The sequence below is a fragment of the Bubalus kerabau genome, chromosome 1, assembly GCF_029407905.1.
Source record: "Bubalus kerabau isolate K-KA32 ecotype Philippines breed swamp buffalo chromosome 1, PCC_UOA_SB_1v2, whole genome shotgun sequence".
In the NCBI taxonomy this organism is placed as follows: Eukaryota; Metazoa; Chordata; class Mammalia; order Artiodactyla; family Bovidae; genus Bubalus; species Bubalus kerabau.
In genome coordinates, this window is record NC_073624.1 from 82,668,808 (window position 1) to 82,692,635 (window position 23,828).

General features: G+C 36.0%; 1 protein-coding gene across 1 annotated transcript in view; it reads left to right on the forward strand.

The window, feature by feature from the left end:
• Positions 1–23,828, forward strand: part of CNTN1 (contactin 1) — a 184,452-nt gene that overhangs the window by 113,518 nt on the left and 47,106 nt on the right. Inside the window, exons 17-20 of the mRNA XM_055566313.1 lie at positions 1,687–1,757; positions 4,451–4,685; positions 7,309–7,412; positions 15,315–15,501. Of these exons, the coding sequence (XP_055422288.1) occupies positions 1,687–1,757; positions 4,451–4,685; positions 7,309–7,412; positions 15,315–15,501 (597 nt within the window). The remainder of the gene's footprint in view (positions 1–1,686; positions 1,758–4,450; positions 4,686–7,308; positions 7,413–15,314; positions 15,502–23,828) is intronic.

The following is a 23,828-nucleotide window of genomic DNA, read 5'->3' on the forward strand; positions in this document are numbered from 1 at the left end:
AATAAAAAAAAGCTCTCAAACTTCACATTAATTTCTTAATCTGGAAAGTAAACCATATAATTTTATAGATATAAAAAATAGCTTCTATTTTGTTTGTTTCTGTATAATTACTATACATAGTTCAGCAAAGAATTTTCATGACTAACATAGAGGAAATTTTGAAGTATTTGAGAATCACAGTTACATTAGGATCTGTAAATAAATACTCTCTCCAAGGTGTTGCTGTTTCCTTTTGAGAGGACTATTTGGAAAGTCAAGGAAGAAATGACATTTCATCTGTTCCTTAAAATGTTAAGAGAACTGGGAATAATATCTCAGACTGAGTCATAGCAGTTGTGTGGGACAATGTGTGTTCTCAGTAAAGACACAGTCTTCTTCCATGTAGCTGGGTAGCTGGTCTCCAAGGGCTTGAAGTACAGGAATAAACTGCTTTAATATTTATCTGTACAACTCCAATTAGATGCAAATCCAATAAGATGTAGCCTACAATAAGACAGTATTTAATTTTATTTTTTAGACATGTTCAACTGTTCTGTAATCTATGGACTATAGGTTTTCAAATAAATAAAACATGGGAAGGCAAATCTGCTTCACTATCTTTTGTTGAAGTAAACCAGCACATTCATTTTGTCCATGAGATTTCCCAGACAAAAATACTGAAGTGGGTTGCCATTTCCTTCTCCAGGGGATCTTCCCAACCTAGGGATTGAATCCACATCTTCTGCATTATAGGCAGATTCTTTACCAGTGAGCCACCTACAAATCTGATAATATATAGCACACATCCTGAAGGACTTCCAAGGAGAGAGAATAACTTGGAGAAAAACAAAGAAGCCATTGGACTTGGTAGTTAAAAGCAATTTTGTGATTTTTGAGAGAGTGATTTCAGTAATATGAAGACATAGAAAACAGATTATGCATCATTAAAAAGTGATTATAGAGTGAAGTACAAAAATAATCATGTATCAGTTCTTCTTTGCACCTCAGTGACAGGAAAGGGTAAGATGGCTTGGAGGTTAAGTGTAAAGCAGTATTATAGGATGATTTTTAAGGCTGAGAATTTACAAAGGATAGTCACTACAGTAGAGAGACTGAAAAATCGAATGATGTTATAAAAAGAAGTAAGGGAGAAGAACCCTGACAGGACAGGGTTCCCGAAGAGATTTAGGCATTTAAAATGAGAACACAAGAACAGTATTAGATTTGTAATGTTTCCAAATATCTTTGGGAAGCACAATCGTATGTTAATGTGCATGTTCCGTTTCTTAAAAGTTATTTGTAGACTGAGGCATGAAACTAACCCAACAGTATGTTGTTAGAAGTTTATAGAGTTCAAAACAAGAGCTGTGAAATATTTTCCCAACAAAATGAGTCCAGTCTTTCAAAGTCATATTAAATGAAAGGACACAGAAAAAAATTAAAAAACGGAAGGCAAATTTGCTTCACCACCTCTTAGTGAAGGAATCCAGCACATTTCCTGAAGCACTGAACTAATTTTTATTTTGGCAGAAAATCAGATTATTACAGCAAATCTGGGGCTTTGTTATTATAATGGAGTGTATCGTGTGCAGCTTGTCTTTTCTAGTAAAAGGAAAAAAAATGTGTATGGTTTCTAAGTGAATAAGAAATCTAACATCAGAAAAAATTACATGGCCTCTCTTTTGTGGTTTTATTTGTTTGTTTCAGCACCTAATGTGGCTCCTTCAGATGTAGGAGGTGGGGGTGGAAGCAACAGAGAACTGACCATAACATGGGCGGTAAGTGTTAAGAAGTTGCACATGTAATTTGTTGCTTTACCTACAGTTAATCTCAAACCCATTTTGTTTCCTGAAATAAAAGACAATGCCTCAAAACAAATAAGAATAAATTACTAAAATTAATTTTTTTCTCTAATGCATGCCAGATTTTTCCTAATTTACTATGGCTTAGTGTCCCATTCTTATGCAAAAATAAATTCTTGATGCTATAGTATCTAAAGGCCTAGGCCTAAAAGATTAAATAAACCTTCAATTCTTTCATTCCAGAGACGAATGTACTCTGTACTCATTGTGGCCTGGTAACCCAATTGCAATTCATAATTTTTGCTCTGGACTTTCAAAATTTCAAAGATTCAGTTAAAAAATCTTTTGTATCAGCATCTGTTTTTATTTATTTATTTATTTATTTTATTTTATTTTTAAACTTTACATAATTGTATTAGTTTTGCCAAATATCAAAATGAATCCGCCACAGGTATACATGTTTTTAAATTGACCCTTGCTCTCTGACTTGAAACTTACTTTCATCAGCACATATAATTTATCATATAGGTCAGTCTTAGAAGTCCCCACAAATGACTTGTTATTAAGGTATCCAAAACATTTTATTAAAATTTTATGACCCAAAGGGAGCTCTATATCAGAGGGTATAATGTTTGGAAAATAATGCATCCTAGCTGGATTTTTGAAGTGACGGAGATATTAGGGATGGGGAAAACTTTGATAACATAAATGTGTCTAAATTAGACATCTGGCATTTATGTAGATAACATGCTTTATATAGCTCTATGTATCCATTAAATAGTTTTAGTATTTAATCTCTGCTGATGATCAAAGAACACAATTAAGACTCCAAAAAATTCCAAAAATTACAGAAATAACAAATATGTTTTATTCTTTATGCGTGTCAAATTAATTTATACAATAAGTGATATTTAGCCAAAGTTGACTTCACTCTGTATTGTATAGTCATGTTTTATACTTGTCATTACATCATATATTAAAGAAGGATTTAGGAAAAAATTGCCTCTTCTTCATTTGAATCTCAAATGATTTGGCAGTTTTAGTGACAGTGTGATACACAAAAAGTGAAGATATTAGAAAATTGGAACATTTTACTTCTTTAGGTTTTATTTTCTCAACATGTGTAGATATCTGCCTCACAGTAAGATGAGAAGCTTGTCAAAACATTCAGATTGGAACTCATTTACCATAAATTTGAAATCAAGTCTCCGAGAACAGGACCAGAGAGTCACTACATTCTGAAAGCTTCATAGCTAATTCTGATATGTTAGCCACTCAGTCATGTCTGACTCTTTGAGATACCATGAACTGTAGCCTGCCATGCTCCTCTGTCCATGGAATTCTTCAGGCAAGAATACTGGAATAGGTTACCATTTACTTCTCCCGGCGATCTTCCCAACCCAGGGATTGAACCTGGGTCTTTCACATTGTAGGCAGATTCTTTACCATCTGAGCCACCAGGGAAGCCCATTTCTGATACACTAAATTGCAAAAATTAAGTATAGAACTATCAATAAGAAAAAGAAATGTTTAAAGTCTGGTGGGAATGTTAGGCTATTCTGTTAATAATATAAAATTATATTATGTACCTCCTTGCAATCATGCTTTACAGTTTCTATATTGTGCAACCAAGAGCAACTTCTTCTTCCTTTGAAATTTGTACATTTACATGCATCCCTGTTTAACATAAGGATATTCAAGCTACTATGTTGTACTTAGTTAAAGGTTTTCCCTCAAGACACTTTAACTGTGATATTTCTGTGTAAAAAGCAAATATATAATGGCTAAAAAAGATTAAATGATGAATACTCAGTAGAATTTGTTTTAAGTCAGAATTTAGGGCTGATTGAACATCTTTATTGAGTAATTGACATGAAATAATAGCTCTAAGAAAATGTAAAACAGAGGTCTTTCTTCAGTATTACAGTCAGACAGGGTGCCTAGCCAGTCACCTGCAGATGGAGGCAATGCTATCTTTTGCTCCTTTCTCCTTCTTTCTTTTTCTGTGACTGGTTTCTACTGTTCGGTTGCAGTACAGATATTCCAGTGTATAGTTAAGTTTCTTATTATAGTCTTTCAACTCTAAAGAAATTCATTAACTTATCCATTGAATAAATACTACTTGAGACTTTGTTTGGGTTTTAAAGAGGTAAATGAAACTGTCAATAACCCTGTTCTCATGAAACTTACGTTCTACTAGACAAGAAAGACAATAAAATAGACAATAAGTAAATATATAGTGTAGATCATAATAGTGTTAAAGAAGGAAAAATAACTGGGGATGTTTTATATAGATTATTGCACAAAGAATCTTAAAATGGCAGATCCTATGGCCAGGGAAAGCACCAAGTAGTTTTTTAGCCTTCAGAAAGTGAGGGAAGGGCCTTTTGACTCAGGGAAAGCACCCTTGAAGGAAGAAACTGAAAGTAAAAAGACCCAGCGTGAGAGGTACCCCTCCCCCAGAGTGTTTCAGAAGTAGTGAACTTGGTAAACGAAGTCTCACGTGTTGCAGCTCGTTTGTGCCGAATTTTTGTAGGCAGCTCTCACTTAAGAAATAAAAATGTTTTTACAGAAAGCTTGCTTCCATGTGTAGCATTTTTGTTTGCATATGGTTTTCTCCCTGTTACCTGTATTGCTTAAACCTGTTTAACATTTCAATTTCTATTTAGCCTTTGTCAAGAGAATACCATTATGGCAACAATTTTGGTTACATAGTGGCATTTAAGCCATTTGATGGGGAAGAATGGAAAAAAGTGACAGTTACTAATCCAGATACTGGCCGCTATGTCCATAAAGACGAGACCATGCGCCCTTCCACTGCATTTCAAGTCAAAGTCAAAGCTTTCAACAACAAAGGAGACGGACCCTACAGTCTCACAGCTGTCATCCACTCCGCACAAGACGGTAGGTGAAAGAAAGGCCCCACTGACATGATGAGGGATGAAAAATCTGGTTCTCTAGTAGGCATTTTGTTTGCAGTCTTTTCAGTATTATTTTGAGCCAAATCAGCATGTCAATCTCTTTATCTAAATGACAAGAATGTTGCCAAAATCTTTTTCATCCTTTAGATTGTGTTTATGGTAGTTAGTAAATCGCCACTTAAATTGTTGGCTCAGCCCTATTCCTGATCTCTTAATTATAATTTTTCAGTCAGAAAATCTCTAGATTTGAGAACCTCAGTGTGCCTGTTCATTCATAAAATTCACTAGTTTACCAACTCTTTAATAATACTAATGATATTTAATTAATAATATAATTTTTGATAAAAATTTCTCCATTTAACTAAAAAATGTGTAATGTAGCATTTATGTAACCTTTTTTGTCATTACAGTAGCATGTTGATTAGTGTTAGTGTTAGTCGCTCAATTGTGTCCAACTCTTTGCGACTCCACAGACTGTACCCCACCAGACTCCTCTGTCCATGGAATTCTCCAGGCAAGAATACTAGAGTGGGTTGTCATTCCCTTCTCCAGGAGACCTTCCCTACCCAGGGATTGAACCAGGGTCTCCAGCATTGCAGGCAGATTCTTTATCAACAGTAGCATCCTGGAATTTTATTAGAGGGAATTTAGGCATAATTCTATGAAAAAGGGGTCAGAAGGCCAATGTAAGTTTTTTTCTTAAAAATAAAAATATATATGAAAGGGATAAAATTACCAATACTGGTTCTCTGTTTTTCTAGAAACTTTAATTGAACCGATCATGTTCCTAAAGAACTTTATATATGTATGATAAATGATACATAGTTTTAAATGTAATTACACTAATTTCTATGATTTCCTATTTAAGTTACTACATTTTTATTATTTATTTTCCTATTTGAAAAGATAATACTTCCTTATTATACCTTCTACTCATGTGCATTAGGTAAATAATTAATAACTAAAAGAGAAAGTAGAAATTTTCATTGCTTTCTGACCTAACACATTTGTGCTTGGATAAGTTTCATTTTGCACATGTGTGACAAGCAACAATGGAAGGGTTTTAAAACTTAAAGCTATGTGAAATATTCTCATGATTTCTTAGAGAAAAAGCACTATTTGTTAGTTTACCCAATTTACATTATGTGTGGTCCTCAAGAAACATTTAGCTATCCCTTATAGTTTATGCTCTACAGTCATAGATTTGTTAGCTTTCATATTTGTTAAAAATGTATATAGTCAAATCATTCCATGATCTTTACTTCTAATACAAACATAAACAACTATCTTGTATATGTATCTATGTACACACACTCTTTTTGAAAGATAAAACACATAGAAAAACAAGTAGAAATTTCTAAATTTATAATCAATTCTGGACTTTTTAATCCTCAGTAATGAATTTTACATTTTCAAAACTCGCTCTAATTTGGAGAAATATTATAACTTGACTCAATCTTAATAGTTTGAATGACATATGTACAACTCACAGAGAAAATGAAAATATAAAATATTTTACAAGTTATCTTCTCATCTAGTATCATTCTTAATGTTTTATTTGATGCTAAAGTAATCAGGTAAAGGTCATGCTTGTCATGTCTTTAGTTATGGCCATCTGTATTTAATTACATTTCTTTCCTAAATGTTTCATAAGCCTCATAAAACCTGCATGTGCCGAAACTTGTATAAATGTTCATTTTCTCTTTTACTGCTAAGAAATCAATCATAGTACCACACATTTACCTTTCGGAAAGGTAAGACAACAGTGTTCACATGCAGGACACTTGAGCATAAAAGAGTATTATGTCTTGTTAAGAAAAGACAATAAAAATTGATCACTCCTGATCATTCCTGCTTAAGATTTCCTTAGTTTCTTTGTGTAATTTTTGTAAGGGATATAGAGTACTTTTTTTTTTACTGAACAGAGGCCTTTTTGATACATATTTGACTTGATGCCCAGTTGGAAGATTAGACTTATAAAAGCTTTCCTGAGCCCAAGAAGCAGTGAATGTCACAACTTGTTTCAAAGGATCTTAAAAAAAAAAACTTAGCTTAAACGTAAAAGAAAAAGAGGAAAGTATTGCTGTGTATCTTTAGCTGATACAAATAGCATGAGAAAGTTGAAAATTAATTGTTAATGAATAATTTTCTGTAAGAAATACCTAATTTCCTATTTTTAATAATATATAGAGAGTTGATAAGTTGAACATATTAATAATAAATTTTGATTTGCATTCACAAGCTTTCATAAACAAGTTAATTAAAAGAAATATAAAATATTAGTATGGTTCTTGCTCAAGGATATCAGAGAAATTCTTATGGATTTCCATATTTTGTACAAGTGTGTGTGTACATATGTATGCATATGTGTCTCTATATTAACATTCATATATATGAATATGTGTGTGTGTATATTACTGATAGCCATGACATAAATAAAAATAGAGAAATAAATAATAAATTTTTTTAACTATTTATTTTGGAAATATTAAAACTATTTTAAATACTATAATATAGTTTCATCCATTCATACAGCAAATGGTGCTATTTGAGTTTCTTAATATAAGCATCTTATGTAAGAATGCATTGTTCTCATCAAATTTCAGCTCCCAGTGAAGCCCCAACAGCAGTAGGAGTAAAAGTCTTATCATCTTCTGAGATATCTGTTCATTGGGAGCATGTTGTAGAAAAAATTGTAGAAAGCTATCAGGTGAGTTCAATTTTTATCAAACTGAAATACATCTACTCATAATTATCAGCATATGTTTTCAAATATGTTGCATCTTTCAATGTGCTGTGTCCTTCTGATTTATGTGACAACACTATATTTTCTGTGTTCAATATGTTGGATATTTATTAATTAATTATCATGAGTAAAGTGGAGATTTCCAACCAACTTATCTATGAGAGATGTAGAGTCCTATGTGTAAGTAAACAATTGACTGAAATAAAAACTAAAGTAATAAAACTAAGATTTAAACATGATCTTTTGAAACAAATGTTCTCATAACATCTGGTGAATCTCAAGTTTTGGGGAAATCATTTTGGTAATTTAAAATGTTTATCATATTTGACTCAGTAGTTCTACTTCCAAAAGACCCTCCTAAAGAAACACTTCTAAATATGCTAAGTATATATCCCATTATATTATATATGAAGGCAGAAAATTGGCAAACTCAAAATATGTCAAAGGTAACTTCCTTTGAAATAAGTCTTAAAAGAGTAGTAGGAATTAGCCAGCAGGAAAGGGGAGGACTTGTTTTAGTCAAAGGAAATAAGACCTGGGATATTAAAGCTAGTTCAGTTGGGATCTTTATTATGAAATTTAGACTCAATTGTGTAGGAAAATTGAAGTCATCTCATAGCACAAAGACTAAAAATTAAGAACTGACATCATCCTACCTTTACCAATGAGCAAATGGATGTGAAAGTGTTTCAATGGCTTGTCTTAGTTAGCACCAAGGGAAAATGTCAGAGACTGCCTAAAATTCAGATGTCCTGATTCCAAGTGCTATGATTTATGCCAAATCACAGACTCCCTTTATTTTATTCAGTGAGTGGACAGTAACTGACCTTCTGAAGCTGTGGCTGGTGAGCTGCCCACCCAGTCAACTTGCCCTCAGTTCTTGTGCTTTATCATACATCAGTGGAATATTCATTTCATGAGGGTAGCATTTTGTCTCTTTTGCTCTCAGTGTCAAGAACAGTGGGCATATCATAGGCATTACTGAAATATTCACTGAGTGCTGATAGAAATACTAAAGTATGGTCAAATAAAATGCTGCAATCTAACTTTCTCAAGACCATGTAACCACAGGAGCAGCCTAAGGTTTTAAGTTGCAAACACACAACCTAACAGGAAGATTTTTCTTGGTATCATGTGTTATAATTGGGGTAGTTAGATGTCAAAATGTTTTCAGATTATTCTTGCAAACATTTAGCTGAAGATATCATCAAGACTGTGGAGTTATAGAAGTGGACTGTGAAGATCCAATATTCATAACATATTAAACTTCCATTTCAGAGAAGGCAATGGCACCCCACTCTAGTACTCTTGCCTGGAAAATCCCATGGACGGAGGAGCCTGGTGGGCTGCAGTCCATGGGGTCGCTAAGAGTCGGACACGACTGAGCGACTTCACTTTCACTTTTCACTTTCATGCATTGGAGAAGGAAATGGCAACCCACTCCAGTGTTGTTGCCTGGAGAATCCCAGGGACGGGGGAGCCTGGTGGGTTGCCGTCTATGGGGTCGCAGAGAGTCGGACATGACTGAAGTGACTTAGCAGCAGCAAACTTCCATTTACAGCTGGTAGAAAAGAAATGGGAAACAGATAAATTCACTAAATGTTACAAGCCCCTATAATAAACTAGTCTAAGGTATCTTGAGAGGGCACATTAATATTTAGAGTTTTCAAGCCATATTTTACTATTGCTTTCTAAGCAATAAAAGAAAAAAGATTAATATATACCCCATGCATTATCAAAATGGAGAAGATATATTTTACTTTGTTAAAAACATGCCACTAAAATATATCTTGTCTTTATCAAATAATTATATACTAACTATTTTATAACTTCTGACATGCATATGACAAAGGACATACAAGATAAGAAATGATGCCCTGGTACCAGTGAATTTAGACAGTAATCAGAATATATGCTCTTGATGGGTAAATTAGCTAAATTAAGTTTTGCCAAATTAAATAGTCAGCAAAAAATAATCTTCAAATAATGTTTAACAGCTATGATTCCTCAAATGATAAAAAACTACACTAGCAAGTTTAGTTTTGTAGATTTCTGGTGTTTAGCAACTCCACACTAGAAAATTATGAGCTTTGTTGGTGAGCATACATGCATTTAATTTCTCAGCTCTGTCACTTAAGAATTCTGTGGAAAATTTATTCAAATTGTCTGAGCCCTAATTTCCTCACCTACAAAGCTGAGAGTAATCACTGCCTCATATCCTTCCATTGTATGGAAGAAATTAAATAACCTGCACTTAATGTCATTCCCTATTTCATGTCATTGGACATTTGAAGAAGACAATGATGATGTTAATAATAACAACTGATAATATTTGTTAATCCTTATTATATTAAAAATTTAATTAAGCTCATCGTATTGAATCCACACAATCACAGGAAATAATACTATTATTTTTTTCCATTTTAAAGATGAAGAACTTGGAGGTTTGAAAACGTTTATCTGAGTAATAATTGGTATATCCTGACTTGAACCTAGGTCTTGCCTCTCCAGAGAATAGTTAAAAGTGTTGGAAGTAAATCACAAAATTATTATTGCCATTTGTTCCTTTTTAAAAAGCCTTTACGTTTTTCACACAGAGCCTTGAATATCAAAGAGTCAAGCATGACAGTTTAAAAGAGACAATCCATAACATTTATTCTCCTCTAAGAAACTGTTCTTTATGGGGGAAAATCTTGGCTCACTATAATATGGTTATTGTTTCTGTTTTAAAATATGAAGGAAAAAGTCAATGATTTAACAAGACAGATGATCATGAAAGCTAATACTCCACTGCACTTCCCATGAAAATGTACAATGGGTCTAAATTATAAAGAAACAGAAAAAAAGCAAGTTAATAAAATAAGATAAATGAAAAGCTGTGTGATTGACCCCCATCTCAAGGTTAATTTCCTGAGATTTAAGTGAGAATTGTAGGCAGTTGGATTTAAAAATAAACCCTTGTGGTTTTAAGTTTGTCTTATAGAAAGTTCAAGTTTTATTTTCCTCCCCCCCTCCATCCGCCCCACCTTGGCTAGTTAAAGAGCTCACCACTTCTAACCTTGTTCTTAATTTTCTGCAGTGTAGGTGAACTAGAAGAATTCAAGAAGTGTTTCTTATCAAAGGCATATTAGAACTTTGGGCTCCAGCCCAGGAATCCACAAAAGACTTAGTTTACTTACCCAGCAGGTAAAGAATTCCCTTAATGAAAACAAGCACAATGTGCTATCAGGAATAACAGAAAGCCTCTTAGCAGCTGAATCAGAGATTAATGAAGATGATTGATTATTCTTAAAAGATTATCAATCCTGAGCAGTTTACTCAGATGTCTTAAAGTCAAATTATTGTGGAGAGCAGAAGCTCATGTTAGGAAGTATGGTATTTTCTTATTTGGAGAAGGCATGTATCTTGATCTGATCTCCTAAAAGGAAAGTCAGACACAGATGTAGAAAAAGTTAGTGATTTTGCTGTTGTTATTGTTGCTTATTTATTTGTTTTAAATATGATCCCAGGGAGTACATAAGAAGAAAAAGCAGAATGAACAGAAGAGGGAGAAGCTTGGTTAGAAAAATGCTTTATCATGTCGGCAACCACTGTGGGCAACTGATACTCCATCCCTTGGGATCGTTGAGGAACATCATAAATGTGGTTCAGAACTGACCCACACAGGATGAAAGGGGAAGCTTTCAACCACTATAATTGCCCACAGGTTAAGAATGGCCCCAGGGGCACCACCTCCCCTCCCTGCATGAGCTGCAGGGCAAAGTTCACACTGCAGCATCAAGAATGATACAAGACAGGAAGTGAGAGTTTAGTGGAAATAGTAGAGGAAAAATGCAGGTAGTACTATGGGAAGCTGGTTGAAGCCTGCATAGAACTGTTTAGTTCCTGAACCAATGGCTAGAATAAAAATGAACTTTGAATAGCTTCCAAGAGGTGTAAGAATACAGATTTTTAAAGATTTATATTACTGCTCTTCTTAAACCCATAGAATGTACTAATGCATGACTTAGTCTGCGATCTGGATGATATCAAGCTATTATATAACATCTTTTAGAGGTTGAACTTTTTGTTGCAGAACTTCAGTTTTTATTTAAGTAACCATATTTTGATTATTTTCTGGAAAACTGTATTAAATCCATAACAAAAGAACATTCAGTTGTCATGTCCAACTCTTTGTAATCCCATCCATAAATTCTCCAGGCCAGAATACTGGAGTGGGTAGCTTTTCCCTTCTTCAGGGGATTTTCCCAACCCTGGGATTGAACCCAGGTCTCCCACATTGCAGGTGAGTTCTTTACCAACTGAACCACAAGGGAATCCCAGGAATATTGAAGTGGGTAGTCTACCCCTTTTCTAGAAGATCTTCCTAACCCAGGAATTGAACCGGGGTCTCCTGCATTGCAGGCGAATTCTTTACCAACTGATCTATCAGGAAAACCCATTAGATCTATAACAAAAGAATATTCAGTTATCAGAAGATTTTTTTCTTTTCATAAAATTTAGAATTTGAAGGAGAGAATTTGGAAATCTGCAACAAAAGTTTACTACTGAAGTAGAAAATAACAATGGAGCAAGTCTAATTTTCAAAAGTGCTAAATGTTTTTAAGCACTAACATAATTGTAACATCTAGGCCTTTATTTATTTATTTATTAAAATTTTTTACATTTCCCTTGGAAGGAATATAACTACTATCTTTATTCAAAAGTGGTGTTGTTGTGGCTCATAAATGTATGGAAAGTATAATTATTCTTTATTAAAAGTATGAGTTAGTCCTTTTTCTGAGGCTTTTCTTTTCAGCTTTCCAATATTGTTATAAAGAGTAAATTTTCTTGGGGTAAAATTATACACAGATTATTCCATCAAAGATATTAGTAATCTATGTGGACTTAAACATTCTGATTTCTATTTTAAAGATTTATGAAGGCAAAAACATGTTTGCTTGGTTCACTACTATATTCCCAGCACCTAACACAGTAGCTGGTACAATGTATATACACAATAAATATTTATTCAATGAATGAATGAGTGCTATACATCAACTGCAGTCCTCTGTACATCGTGTTCAAAATAGTTGATATTCGTCCTCAAGCAATTTATAATCTAGTAATAGTAGAGACCAGTAATGACGTAATTCCATAATTGTTTAATAAACTCTAAGATAGATTAACACTAGACAAGGAGTGTTGTACAGATTTTAGGAACATGTAAATAAAGGGTTAAATTTATATAATACCACAGCATGCAATAGAAATAAATACACCATATGTTGCTCTAGCATGTGAAAATGAATTTATGGTCAACTATCCTTAAAGCAAAAACTGCTTCATTTATTTATTTATTTTTATACTAGTTCATTCAGGCTGTCTTTCAGTCTCCCTAGTGATTAGTCAAAAGCATGCATTTGTTCTGCTCCATTACTATGGGTTCACTTCATTCCAAGCAATTTTCTCTCAGGTTAAAGTTGGTTCTTTACCTCAATGGGCAACTCAGGGCGAGGATCAAAATGCAGTCGCCCAAATTGTCTATTTGGAAATTATCTCTAAGTGCATGGCCAATGGCTGGTTCAGATAAAAAAATACAATGCCATATTTTATATAGACTGTTTAATTTAGAATTGTTTGAAAATATTGCAACTTATATGTAAATGCATGATTTGAGTTAAGGAGAGAGCTTATTCAACCGAAATAATTTTGTATCAGATGCTTTCATTAGTAGATGCTTAAAATACTGTATAAGTGTCATTCAAATCTCATATTATAAAATAAGGAAATCAGGGATTATTTTGCACACTCAATAACTCTCTGGGTTCCCTAGTTACCATGGCATAACTAAAGCAATGCCTAAGTTTATTGGGAATTCCAGTGGAGACCGTGTAACATAGATCTGTGTCAAAATCAGATGAATATAGTAATTTGACACTTAGGATATAGATGCAAAGAGTAAATTAAAGACACTTTTGCTCTCTCCTTCTCTATTGCCAAAATGCCTCATGGAATTTTGGGTAAAATGTCAAAAAATTTGTCACTCTTAAGTCCTCATTTTAGTGCTTACTATCTTAGGAATATCTAGTTAAAAATCTTCTCTTTTCCTTTATGGTTTATCACAGAATATGGAAAAGAATATTAAAAAAAATGTATATATATATGCAACTGAGTCACTTTGATGTACAGCAGAGGAGGTTGGCACAACAATATAAATCTACAATGCCTTAAAAAAAAAAGTTTCTCCTCTTTAAACTGTATAGAAAAGTTGTGATATTGGAATGAAGATTGTGAAAGGTGGTCTCAGTCAACAGGCATCCATATAAAAGTACCTGAATCTCAGGGGCTTCAGTTTTGATTGCTGTATAACAAGGTGTTGTTCTTCAGTCACTAAGTGTCTGTGTCCGACTAAGAGTCGTGTCCGACTCTTTGTGACCCCATGGACTGCAGCATTAAACAAGGTAAATGCTACCATTCCAGACTTGTTGAGAAAATAATACATATGAATGATCCTACTTTAGTACCTGGCATTTCATTGGAATATAAGTGCGCATTTTATTTCTCTTCAGCCAAGGAGTGGAAGAGGCCTTACATGTCACACAGTTCAAATGCCCACTAAAATGTAGGCTGTCTTCCTCCTTCTCAGATGAATGTAGGCGCTGCCTGAATGCTCCCAGCATGAGGAAACTCATGCCTTCATAAGGATACTCCTACCGTCATAAATCTTTTCTCTGCCATCTGACTTTGAACCACTTGGTATAATTCTGCTTCTTCAGTTCTGAGCCATCCTTGGTCAGAGAGCACAAAAGCCAGAGAGATTCTATCAAAACTCTTCGGAAAAAATGTATTGGCCTCAGAAAAAATGAGCACTAGTCAACAAGATAAAAATATATCAAAGGAAACCAATCAGAAATTAGTAACTAGCCTTTTTTTAAAAAAATGTGCTCATTCTACATATTAACCCCATTTTGTTACTGAAGAAATTTGAGCTGTCCAGTTCCATTTTATAATGGCTTCATATGTGTTTATGTAAAAAAATTTCAGAATTATATCAATATTAAATATTATCCCATAGTATTTTGGTTAATTGTGAAATTCAAATCTCATTGTTTTATAGACAGGACATTTAAAATATAAAATAGAGGTAAACTTATAAGCAAGCTTTTATTTTTATTTATAACTTAGATATAATTATGGATTTTTTAACCAAAAATTTATTTGAGGAATGAAAATTATAATTCATGGCTTTAACTTAAAATTTAAGAGCCTATGAAGGCTGTCATTGATATACTGGATGGTAAAAGTAGTCATTTCTAATCACCACATGAATGAAATTTTTTAAAACATTTTAAAGATAAATAATTTCTGCAACCAGTTTTTAGGTATAATATTTCTTTGATAGCTGGTCAAAGAAGATTCTTTTACATACTTCTGAAATAAGCTAGCAAAAAATAATTATGCTAGCCTATTTTAGACCACGTGGTTGTTTTTATCAGTGACCCTCAACAAATTTGCAATCATATAAACAGAAATAAAGCAGAAAACCAATGATATAAATTATTGGGTCAAATGCTTCTAAACAGAGACCAGTTTTATGTTTTAAGAGCAAACCTTATGCAAAGTTTTTTGGCTTTTTCTCTTTTTTCATCTGTGTATGGCTATTTCAGGCCTTGAAGTGAGGCTTTAATTTGCTTTTGACATCTTTAATCAGATCTGCATTATATGCTTTGCCATAGTCTAAGACTAATAGAAATGGAACAGCAAGTAACACTTGATAATCTGATGCCCAGCCATCATCAATGGTGTCATAACAAGTTGAAAAGAATTTTTACAACTGAAGTGTCTGAATCATGAAAAAACCTTACTTAACTTGCATGTTTGCAGATTCGGTACTGGGCTTCCCATGACAAAGAAGCAGCCGCACACAGAGTTCAAGTTGCTAGCCAAGAATACTCGGCCAGGCTGGAGAACCTTCTGCCTGACACCCAGTATTTTGTGGAAGTCAGGGCGTGCAATAGTGCAGGGTGTGGACCTCCCAGTGATATGATTGAGACCTTCACCAAGAAAGCACGTGAGTCTCAATATTTGTATTATATACTTGCCAAAATTCCCCATTGATTGAATCATACAGGTACAGGTGAGAGAAATTTACTACTAGCAATCAGCACATTTGGGTTTCAACTTTAGCCTTTAAAATCATATAAGTTTTAAAATACAACAAAAACAAACAAAAACATTGTTAGTTATTGTAGATGAAAAAGTGTGGCAATTACTTTCACATAATTAATATCCATTTCAGAAATAAAATTGCAGGACCTCCTTTTCTAAAGACTATCCACAAAATCTTGCATCATTAGATAATTAGTTTATTATTTTAAACTTGGTTTTATAAGAATGCATCAACAGCATGAGAAAATGAAAATTATGTAATTATTCTATGCTTTGATCTATGTCATCATTATACAATGCAAATGCAAGTTAAATGTTGAAGTGTTATCTTCACTCTCTTATTACTATATGTTCTCACTGTTAATATATAAGACCTCCTGCCCTGCTCACATTTTGTGCTCATCCTCATCTCCCTGGCTTCACTATGATAGCTCCTTCTTGAAATTAAGTTGAACGTATAGAAGAAGAGAATTTATATTCAGAATCCTGGGAAGTTTCACAAGAATCTGAAGACATTATTACCGTTAGAGTTTGGAAATTTATTTGGGTGAAAAGAGTGTCCTAATGGTTAACAGAGCATGGAGGTAGGATCCAGACTTTAGTATCAAAGAGGGGTTTCAAATTTGTCTCTATCACTTACTCAATTGTGTATTGGTAGACATCAGATCAGATCAGGTCAGTCGCTCACTTATGTCCAACTCTTTGCGACCCCACGAATCGCAGACGCCAGGCCTCCCTGTCCATCACCAACTCCGGGAGTTCACCCAGACTTACATCCATCGAGTCAGTGATGCCATCCAGCCATCTCATCCTCTGTCGTCCCCTTCTCCTCTTGCCCCCACTCCCTCCCAGCATCAGAGTCTTTTCCAATGAGTCAACTCTTCGCACGAGGTGGCCAAAGTACTGGAGTTTCAGCTTTAGCATCATTCCTTCCAAAGAAATCCCAGGGCTAATCTCCTTCAGAATGGACTGGTTGGATCTCCTTGCAGTCCAAGGGACTCTCAAGAGTCTTCTCCAACACCACAGTTCAAAAGCATCAATTCTTCAGCGCTCAACCTTCCTCACAGTCCAACTCTCACATCCATACATGACCACAGGAAAAACCATAGCCTTGACTAGATGAATCTTTGTTGGAAAATGTCTCTGCTTTTGAATATGCTATCTAGGTTGGTCATAACTTTCCTTCCAAGGAGTAAGCGTCTTTTAATTTCATGGCTGCAGTCACCATCTGCAGTGATTTTGGAGCCCCCCAAAATAAAGTCTGACACTGTTTCCACTGTTTCCCCATCTATTTCCCATGAACTGGTGGGACCAGATGCCATGATCTTCGTTTTCTGAATGTTGAGCTTTAAGCCAACTTTTTCACTCTCCACTTTCACTTTCATCAAGAGGCTTTTGAGTTCCTCTTCACTTTCTGCCATAAGGGTGGTGTCATCTGCATATCTGAGGTTATTGATATTTCTCCCGGCAATCTTGATTCCAACTTGTGTTTCTTCCAGTCCAGCTTTTCTCATGATGTACTCTGCATATAAGTTAAATAAACAAGGTGACAATATACAGCCTTGACATACTCCTTTTCCTATTTAGAACCAGTCTGTTGTTCCATGTCCAGTTCTAACTCTTGCTTCCTGACCTGCATACAAATTTCTCAAGAGGCAGATCAGGTGTTCTGTTATTCCCATCTCTTTCAGAATTTTCCACAGTTTATTGTGATCCACACAGTCAAAGGCTTTGGCATAGTTAATAAAGCAGAAATAGATGCTTTTCTGAAACTCTCTTGCTTTTTCCATGATCCAGCAGATGTTGGCAATTTGATCTCTGGTTCCTCTGCCTTTTCTAAAACCAGCTTGAACATCAGGAAGTTCACGGTTCACATATTGCTGAAGCCTGGCTTGGAGAATTTTGAGCATTACTTTACTAGCGTGTGAGATGAGTGCAATTGTGCAGTAGTTTGAGCATTCTTTGGCATTGCCTTTCTTTGGGATTGGAATGAACACTGACCCTTTCCAGTCCTGTGGCCACTGCTGAGTTTTCCAAATTTGCTGGCATATTGAGTGCAGCACTTTCACAGCATCATCTTTCAAGATTTGGAATAGCTCTACTGGAATTCCATCACCTCCACTAGCTTTGTTCGTAATGATGCTTTCTAAGTCCCACTTGACTTCACTTTCCAGGATGCCTGGCTCTAGGTCAGTGATCACATCATCATGATTATCTGGGACATGAAGCTCTTTTTTGTACGGTTCTTCTGTGTATTCTTGCCACCTCTTCTTCACACCTTCTGCTTCTGTTAGGTCCATACCATTTCTGTCCTTTATTGAGCCCATCTTTGCATGAAATGTTCCTTTGCTATCTCTGATTTTCTTGAAGAGATCCCTAGTCTTTCCCATTCTGTTGTTTTCCTCTATTTCTTTGCATTGATTGCTGAAGAAGGCTTTCTTATCTCTTCTTGCTATTCTTTGGAACTCTGCATTCAGATGTTTATATCTTTCCTTTTCTCCTTTGCTTTTCTCTTCTCTTCTTTTCACAGCTATTTCTAAGGCCTCCCCAGACAGCCATTTTGCTTTTCCGCATTTCTTTTCCATGGGGATGGTCTTGATCCCTGTCTCCTGTACAATATCATGAACCTCATTCCTTAGTTCATCAGGCACTCTATCTATCAGATCTAGGCCCTTAAATCTATTTCTCACTTCCACCGTATAATCATAAGGGATTTGATTTAGGTCATACCTGAATGGTCTAGTGGTCTTCCCTACTTTCTTCAATTTAAGTCTGAATTTGGCAATAAGGAGTTCATGGTCTGAGCCACAGTCAGCTCCTGGTCTTGTTTTTGCTGACTGTATAGAGTTTCTCCATCTTTGGCTGCAAAGAATATAATCAATGATTTCGGTGTTGACCATCTGGTGATGTCCCTGTATAGAGTCTTCTCTTGTGTTGTTGGAAGAGGGTGTTTGTTATGACCAGTGCATTTTCTTGGCAAAACTCTATTAGTCTTTGCCCTGCTTCATTCCGTATTCCAAGGCCAAATTTGCCTGTTACTCCAGGTGTTTCTTGACTTTCTACTTTTGCATTCCAGTCCCCTATAATGAAAAGGACATCTTTTTCGAGTGTTAGTTCTAAAAGGTCTTGTAGGTCTTCATAGAACCGTTCAGCTTCTTCAGCATTACTGGTTGGGTCATAGACTTGGATTACTGTGATAGTGAATGGTTTGCCTTGGAAACAAACAGAGATCATTCTGTTGTTTTTGGAATTGCATCCAAGTACTGCATTTTGGACTCTTTTGTTGACCATAATGGCCACTCCATTTCTTCTGAGGGATTCCTGCGCACAGTAGTAGATATAATGGTCATCTGATTTAAATTCACCCATTCCAGTTCATTTCAGTTCGCTGATTCCTAGAATGTCGACATTCACTCTTGCCATCTCTTGTTTGACCACTTCCAATTTGCCTTGATTTATGGACCTGACATTCCAGGTTCCTATGCAATATTGCTCTTTACAGCATCGGACCTTGCTTCTATCACCAGTCACATCCACAGCTGGGTATTCTTTTTGCTTTGGCTCCATCCCTCCATTCTTTCTGGAGTTATTTCTCCACTGATCTCCAGTAGCATATTGGGCATCTACCACCCTGGGGAGTTTCTCTTTCAGTATCCTATCATTTTGCCTTTTCATACTGTTCATGGGGTTCTCAAGGCAAGAATACTGAAGTGGTACCTCAATATTTAAACATCAGCTTTGTAACTTATAAGATGAGCATTCATTCCTTTGTTATATTTTCAATTTATTAATTTACCAAAAGTATGCTATGTGCCCTCGACAGCTCTAGGTATTGAGGATAGAGAAAAGATCAAGCCAGATCCAGATCCTCTTCTCACAGGATTTAACTAACTAATGGAAAGAGAGGGAGAGAGAAAAGGAAGGAGAGAAAAATATGACAAATTAATATGATAACATCAAATGACAGAGCAATAAATTAAATAAATAAATAATGGAGGAAGAGACCAAGATGACAGAGTAGAGAACTTGAGCTCACTTCCCTCAATGAACACATCAAAAACACACCTACATGTAGAGCAATTCTCACTGAAATAAACTGGGGCCTATTGGAAATACTCTTCTACAATCAAGGCTGTTAAGTAAGATCCTCATAGAGTCAAATTGAAAGGGAGAAGTAATCAGGTTGGGACCATAGCCCTAGTAGGGGACATAGAAGTGGAAGGGGGATATCCCAGACTCAGAGATCCTCCCTGGAGAGTGGTTTGAGCCACATCTAAGGTTCCCCAACCATAGAGTCCAGCACCAGGAAGATGAGTCCCAGTAGCAGATTTCAGTACTGGTGGGACTTACAAGATGGCTGTAGAAAAATAAGATCTCATTCATGAAGAGCAAAATCTGCTGGAGTGATTTCCTGAGACAGCCCCAGCATATGTCCCAGCCTGTTCCAGATGCCTTCTTCAGAACAACTCCCCAGTAAAACAAAGGCTACATTGCCAAGGAGATTGCACAACTGTGGGGGATAGAACTAGAAAAGAACAAGCACTGGATCTGAATGGAGCAAAGAAAACCATTGCTTGTGCTCACAGAGGCTGTGAATTGGGAGCTGTCTCAAGCTCTGACTGTCTTGCCAGGACTGTCTTATCACATGCTCTGGCTTGCTCTGGGCACCCACTGTAGTACCTTGCTCTAGCATTGCTTAGCCCTGGGGGCAAAGATGCCGTTGCTGGGGGGAGAGGGAGAGCACATTTAAAGGGCATGAAACCAGCTTAAACTTGACCCTCAAGGTTTCTGCTCCAGCACCCTGGGACCCAAAACTACCCCCAATAGAATGGTGATGGCCATTGAACAGAGGAAAAGTTCCAGCTCCCACCTACCTTTGGAATGAACCCCTCCATTTCCAGCCCCATATCCTACCAGCATGCCCTAGGAAAATATGTGATCTGTGCTAATTATAGATCCAGCTCTCCCACCAAAGCCACTGGGCATACGCTGACTGATAGAGCCACTACAACCTAGGAACACACCTTCAAGAACTGGATAGAATTACAGTTGAGCTATTTCAAATACTAAAAGATGACGCTGTGAAAGTGCTGCACTCAATATGCCAGCAAATTTGGAAAACTCAGCAGTGGCCACAGGACTGGAAAAGGTCAGGTTTCATCCCAATCCCAAAGAAAGACAATGCCAAAGAATGTTTAAACTACTGCACAATTGTGCTCATTTCAAGTTCTAACAAAGTAATGCTCAAGATCCTTCAAGCTAGGCTTCAATAATACATGAACTGAGAACTTCCAGATGTACAAGTTGAATTTAGAAAAGGCAGAGGAACCAGAGATCAAATTGCCAACATCCATTGGATCATAAAAAAGCAAGGGAATTCCAGGAAAAATATCTACTTCTTCCTTGACTACACTAAAGCCTTTGATTCTGTAGATGATAATAAACCTTAAAATTCTGAAAGAGATGGGAATACCAAACCACCTTACCTGCCACCTGAGAAACCTGTATGCGGTCAAAAAGCAACAGTTAGAACCAGACATGGAACAATGGACTGGATCAAAATTGGGACAGGGGTAGGTCAAGGCTGTTTATTGTCACTCTGCTTATTTAACTTTTATGCAGAGTACATCATTAGAAGTGCTGGGCTGGATGAAACACAAACTATAATCAAGATTGCTAGAAGAAATATCAATAACCTCAGATATGCAGATGCCACCACCCTTATGGCAGAAAGCAAAGAGGAACTAACGAGCCTATTGATGAAAGTAAAAGAGGAGAGTGAAAAAACTGATTTAAAATTCAACATTCAAAAAACTAATATAATGGTATTCAGTCCGATCATTTCACAACAAATAGATGGGGAAACAATGGAAACAGTGACAGACTTTATTTTCTTGGGCTCTAAAATCATTGTGGACAGTGACTGCAGCCATGAAAATAAAAGACACTTGCTTCTTGGAAGAAAAACTATGACCAACCTAGACAGCATATTAAAAAGCAGAGACATTACTCTGCTGAAAAATGTCCATCTAGTCAAAGCTGTGGTTTTCCCAGTAGTCATGTATGATGTGAGAGTTGGACCATAAAGAAGGTTGAGTGCTAAAAAATTGATGCTTTTGAACTGTGGTGCTGGAGAACACTCTTGAGAGTTCTTTGGACTGCAAAGAGATCAAACCAGTCAATACTAAAAGAAATCAAGCCTGAATATTCATTGGAAGGACTGATGCTGAAGCTGAAGCTCCAATCCTTTGACCACCTGATGCAAAGAGCTGACTCATTTGAAAAGACCCTGATGCTACAAAAGATTGGAGGCTGGAGGAGAAGGGGACAACAGAGGATGAGATGGTTGGATGGTATCACCAACTCAACAGACATGAGTTTGAGCAAAGTCCTGGAGATAGTGAAGGACAGGGAAGCCTGGCATGCTGCAGTCATGGGGTCAGAAATAATCAGACATGACTGAGGAACTGAACAACAAGAAGTGTTTCACCTAATTTCAGAGTCTGAGAAACTTAAACCTGAATGCAGAGAAATTACTTTAAAACAAAAGAACAAGGGAAAATCTCCTTAAAAAATGACTAATGCAACAGAGGTAAATAATTTACCAGATAGAGTTTGTCACTAGTAATAAGAATACTAACTGAACTTGGGAAAAGAATAAATGAAGACAATGGAAATCTTAACAAGATTTAGAAAATATAGAAAGGAATAAGTCACAACTGAAGAATGCAATGACTGAAATGAAAACTAGATGGAATTAACAGCAAACTATGTGATATGCAGATGACACCACCCTTATGGCAGAAAGTGAAGAGGAACTCAAAAGCCTCTTGATGAAAGTGAAAGAGGAGAGTGAAAAAGTTGGCTTAAAGCTCAACATTCAGAAAACGAAGATCATGGCATTTGGTCCTATCACGTCATGGGAAATAGATGGAGAAACAGTGGAAACAGTGTCAGACTTTGTTTTTTTGGGCTCCAAAATCACTGCAGATGGTGACTGAAGCCATGAAATTAAAAGACGCTTACTCCTTGGAAGGAAAGTTATGACCAACCTAGACAATGTATTAAAAAGCAGAGACATTACTTTGTCAACAAAGATCCGTCTAGTCAAGGCTATGGTTTTTCCAGTGGTCATGTATGGATGTGAGAGTTGGACTGTGAAGAAAGCTGAGCACTGAAGAATTGATGCTTTTGAACTGTGGTGTTGGAGAAGACTCTTGAGAGTCCCTTGGACTGCAAGGAGATCCAACCAGTCCATTCAGAAGGAGATCAGCCCTGGGATTTCTTTGGAAGGAATGATGCTAAAGCTGAAACTCCAGTACTTTGGCCACCTCGTGCAAAGAGTTGACTCATTGGAAAAGACTCTGATGCTGAGAGGGATTAGAAAAGGGGACCACAGAGGATGAGATGGCTGGATGGCATCACTGACTCGATGGACGTGAGTCTCAGTGAACTCCGGCAGTTGGTGATGGACAGGGAGGCCTGGCGTGCTGTGATTCATGGGGTCGCAAAGAGTCGGACACGACTGAGCAACTGAACTGAACTGATGTGATACAAAATATCTGGAAGACAGAATAATGGAAATAACCCAATCAGAACAGCAAAAGAAAAACAGATTTTAAGGGACTAGTTTAAGGGACCTCTGTGACAACATCAAGCATAGCAACATTTTTATTATAGAGAGTTCCAGAATAAGAAGAGAGAACAGGGCCAAAATATATTTGATGAAATTATGGCTGAAAATTTCCAAACCTGAGGAAGGAAAGAGATATCCAGATACAGGAATCACAGAGGATTCCAAACATGATGAACCCAAAGAAACCTAAGACATATTATAAAGAATATAGCAAAAGTTAAAGAGAGAATTCTAAAGTCAGTAAGAGAAAAATTAAAAAAATCACATACAAGGGAACCTCCATAAGACTATTACCTGACATTTCTGCAGAAACTTTGCAGGCCAGATGGGAGTGACCTAATATATTTAAAGTGCTAAAAGGGAAAAACCTACAAACTAGGATACTCTATTCACTATGGTTATCAATCAGAATTGAGTTTATCAATACTAAACCAATCTTACAAACATTTTTAAAGAATCTTTTCCAAGTGGAAAAGAGAAGGCTACAACAAGTAGTAAGAATTGATAGAAAAGAAAAAATCCTACTAGTAAAGTCAAATATATAGTAAAGGGCTGTGGATCAAGCACTTGAATAAGCATCTATGAATATTAAA